Source organism: Oncorhynchus clarkii, chromosome 16 (assembly GCF_045791955.1).
Source record: "Oncorhynchus clarkii lewisi isolate Uvic-CL-2024 chromosome 16, UVic_Ocla_1.0, whole genome shotgun sequence".
Lineage (NCBI taxonomy): Eukaryota > Metazoa > Chordata > Actinopteri > Salmoniformes > Salmonidae > Oncorhynchus > Oncorhynchus clarkii.
The window spans coordinates 18,544,975-18,549,204 of NC_092162.1; the positions used below are offsets into that span (position 1 = coordinate 18,544,975).

General features: G+C 39.5%; 1 protein-coding gene across 1 annotated transcript; it reads right to left on the reverse strand.

The window, feature by feature from the left end:
* Positions 1–668: 668 nt before the first annotated feature.
* On the reverse strand, positions 669–3,218 carry LOC139367492 (homeobox protein Dlx3b-like). Its single transcript, XM_071105720.1, has 3 exons — positions 2,720–3,218; positions 1,702–1,886; positions 669–1,436 (listed from the first exon to the last, which is right to left on the reverse strand). Exons 1-3 carry the CDS (start codon positions 3,060–3,062, stop codon positions 1,125–1,127), a joined length of 840 nt encoding a protein of 279 aa, XP_070961821.1. The 5' UTR covers positions 3,063–3,218; the 3' UTR covers positions 669–1,124.
* Between the last annotated feature and the right edge of the window lie 1,012 nt (positions 3,219–4,230).

Here is a 4,230-nt window from a genome sequence, read left to right on the forward strand (position 1 = left end):
ACACGCACGCACACACACACACACACGCGCCGTAAATGTACAATGAAGTATACAGTCGTCCTCAAAATGTGTTCAACAGCTCTTGACTGAATCTAGAGATAACACAACTAATGCTTTCCTGAATTACTCCAGCAAATAATGGGTAAAAAATATTTGCCGCATTTTCTATCCTCTGATGCTCTTGTTTTGGGTCTATGGGTGTCGGTGTTTGTGTGTGTATCCCCCCCCCGTCGGCTGTATTCTTCCCTGTTATCTGGCAAAAGTAACACTAGTAAAATCAAGCGACTCCATCATGTCTGCTTGCCTTTCGCCTCCTACAGCCTCTTTGCACGCAGACTAAAAACCAAACCTGGACCTATACTGACTGCATCAAGCTTCAGGGAGGCAGGCAAGCTGTCACACCGACAGATTTAACTCTTTCCGGATGTTGGCCATAAAATATTTGGGGCAACACTCAGCAATGAAGAAAACAATTATATAAATTAAACATTTACGATATATATCAACAAATCTCAGATAAGCAGATGTTTTTATATTTTAAGCTGCCATGTTTTTCTATTTTGTGTCTGTTAATTATTTTCGACTGGACCAGCGAAATACAGAATAAACATAATGTATTTATTTATAAGTGATTCAAGTGAGTAAAAACATAAGTTAAAAACACAATATTCAATCGATATCTTTATTCGTTTTGACAGAAAGGCAATAATAACATACTAATTACAACATTAATATAAAAAAGTTCGCAGCACCACAGTGCGGTATTTCCACTCCAAACAAATATGATCTTAGTGGTTCTGCTTTCTATTAACACCTATGTACAGCCTTCGACATTTTGTACAACTCGATATAAATTATGACCTGAGTTTCTGACGCATGCTCTGCAAACCCATATCCACGATTTAATATGGATCAACTGAACAGTTTTGCCATTATTCTTCCCGTGTTAGGTAAGCTGGCCTACAGTAAAAATGGTTTACCCCGCTTTTCAGGGAAATACCTACTTTCACTTTTGTCAGGTCTACGTCCAAAACAAGCCAGCGCCAGTTTATACTTTTTAGAGCTCTGGTAAGTTCAGTTGATGTGGAAGGGCCTCGTATTTAAAACTCTATGTTTAGTCTTTGTTAATAAACAGCCCCAACGCTTTGCTGTGGTACTGGGTGATGCACTGCGCCGGGGTGCTGTAGATGCGATCCCTGTTGGTACCAGTGGTTGTTATAATCCTCCAGGTAGGGGGGCGACGAGCTGAGGGGCGGCTGCGGGACTTGGGGCCTGCTGGCGGGTGTGGTGAGAGAGTTATTGTCCCAGACCGTCGGCGATGACGGGGAGTTGCACGCCATGGAATCGCTGGCATTTGGACTGTGGTCAAGCGGAATCTCGCCGTTCTTGTAAAGCTTCTTGAATTTGGACCTCCGGTTTTGGAACCAAATCTTGACCTGTTAGGAAGGAGATGAATGTTATTAGTCTAAAAGTCATGTTCAAACAATGAACATCGTCATTTTGATAAAGGTAGGCCTCCAGGTCTACGTTATAAGGATACCTGGCTCAAGAACTTACAACCAAAACGTTTTTTGTGTGAGCCTTTGTTGTAGTTGTCAATATTCAAATGCAATATTTTAATAAACTATGCTTTTTTTTCTTCTTTTTTTACAATACATTGAAACAATAGCGTAGGCTTCCTATGAATCATTTGATATTTACCTGTGTCTGTGTCAGACCGAGTTGAGCCGCAAGTTCGGCTCTCTCCGGGAGGGCGAGGTACTGCGCCTTCTGAAAACGTCTCTGCAACGCTGCTAGTTGGTAGCTGGAGTAAATTGTTCTCGGCTTGCGGATTTTTTTGGGTTTTCCATTCACCATACGAACTTCAGGCTCGGGTTCTTCTTTCACTATAAAGAAAGAAGCAAAAATTGTATCATCAGTTCTCAATATCAGTTTATGAAAAACATTTAACACTGCCAAAACAATGTAATGATAATAATAATAATAATAATAAGTTATAATCAATAGAAATGGCATGTTATACGTGTAATAATATATTATTACTATTATCATTATTACATTGGTATATGCTAGTTGAAGTAGCAATAGCAATATTTCCATGTTGCAATGCTAAAATGGAAAAAGTCTCGGTCATGCTCAACCTGCTATAATAACCTCAATAGTCGGTCAATATTTTATATAATATCCCAAAATATCTGGCAAGTGATTCACATACAGTTGCTATCACTGTAATTACTAACCATAATGGTTTATGACTAGCTGTTAATAACTGGCTATATTCTTCATCAAAGGCTATCAATTAGCACCTTGGTTTCAACTTCAGTATTGTGTTTTACTCTATAGTAACTTGTAATAAATCCCACCTATACAAAATCTGATTTTAACAGTTGAAATGAATTATATGTCTGAAACCCAAATATGACTATGACAGAGCAGGACGCCCTTTAATTGTTTTCGCTATCTCTGGTATTTCCTTCTATTTCGTTTAACTGGAATAGTCAACCAATATATGTTAGATGGTTCTCAGATAGAGCAGACCTATACCACATAAAACTACCCAAGAGACTACCTGAATGTTTTTTTTCACAGTATGTATGTAGCCTATCCGTCTCTCTCCTCCTCTCTCTATTTACGCAAACACGGAAACGATTCAGTTGTTAAACTCCGAAATGAGGCAAAATATAACACAGAAATAATTCAAATATTTTTCAATATTTACCTGAGCTTTGAGGCGAAGCCTGCAGATGATCTCTGTTGTAATGTCCATATTGTCTGTAGGCATTTGTGTAAGGGTATTCAGACTTGGTGGGATAAACTCCAGCACCACCCATTCCATTCAGATTGAATTGGTGATGGTATGCATTCATTTGTTGCCCGTATGTTTGACTCTGATAATATTCGTGATGGCTGTGAGCCGTTTGTCCACTGTAGTAACCCATGTCCGTAACTGAGGACTCGGGAAGAGTCGGAGAGTCCTTGGAGCTCGGATGGCAACTCATAGATCCGGGGAGATCGGTCAAAATGCTCGCTATCTTCTTTTCATAAATCTGTCCACTCATCATGGGTAGACAAGAAAGTCCACGATAATTCGTAAATACAGAACGTTTGTTCAGTAGTGTTAAAATAAATCGCAATGAAGAGATATAGTCAGTAGCGCGTTGTAAACGCAAGTCCTTGGAGAGCAAGTCCTCAAACTCTCCTAGCTGTAGTAACTCCGTTGTGGCAGCGCTCCCCCCCGGTGAAAATGAATTATAGAGCGCTGGGATGGATACTGCGTTTTCATTGGCTCCAGTCAATATTTTTTTTCTCTCCCTCTTGGCCTCAAGGCGAAATAGTTGCGCTCAGTATGAAAAACCTACACTTGGCCAAAAGTGCCTAAACACGCATGCCTTTTGGCGAGTCAGGTCTGGCTTTTTGAGGCAAGTTAGAGTTATTTAGCTGTTGACAACATCACTCCAAAGCATAGCAAAAAAGCTATAAACAAAATTTGCATGGCTTTGCATGATCCTGTGCTTTGTTTGAAATGGAGCTCAAAGAGTACTGGCACTCTTGTGGCCTACTACGTATCCCACTGTAGCCAGACCGTCTGTCTCATTACTTGTCCTTGTTCTTAAGAAGAGCTAAGATACAGAATTAAGACATCGTATTTACTTATTCAAAGGGGGGCAAACGGTGCCCCTAGCCTATCCATTCTCATTCAAAATGAGAAGAGATCAAACGGATAAGGAAACCATTCCATTGATGTCTTTGGGGAAATTATTTTGTTGTGTGTGTGTGTGTGTGTGTGTGTGTGTGTGTGTTTGTGTGTGTGTGCGTGTGCGTGTTCCAAAATCTATGTAAATCTCCAAAAACAACAAACTGTTACTGTTATTGTCATTCTGTTAAAGGAGTGCTCATTGATTCCGTCTCCAAAATGATGTGAAGTAGATGCATGAAGTAACATTACATCCAGGTTCTGTAGTTTTTTTTTTGTTGGTGATATTATCATCATCCAGGCTTTAGACTATCTTAAGGTTCTAGTCATTTTAAAAACCTTCCATGATATTCTATGCCATTATTTTTTTTTAAACAAAAAACACAAAAAAAAATGTCTTGTTGAAAGCATGGGCAACACTGCTCCCTAGTGTATGGTTGAATGATTGTGGCGAAAGGTGCTGATATATATGGTACCAGTCAAAAGTTTGGACACACCTACTCATTCAAGGGTTTTTGTTTATTTGTACTATTTTC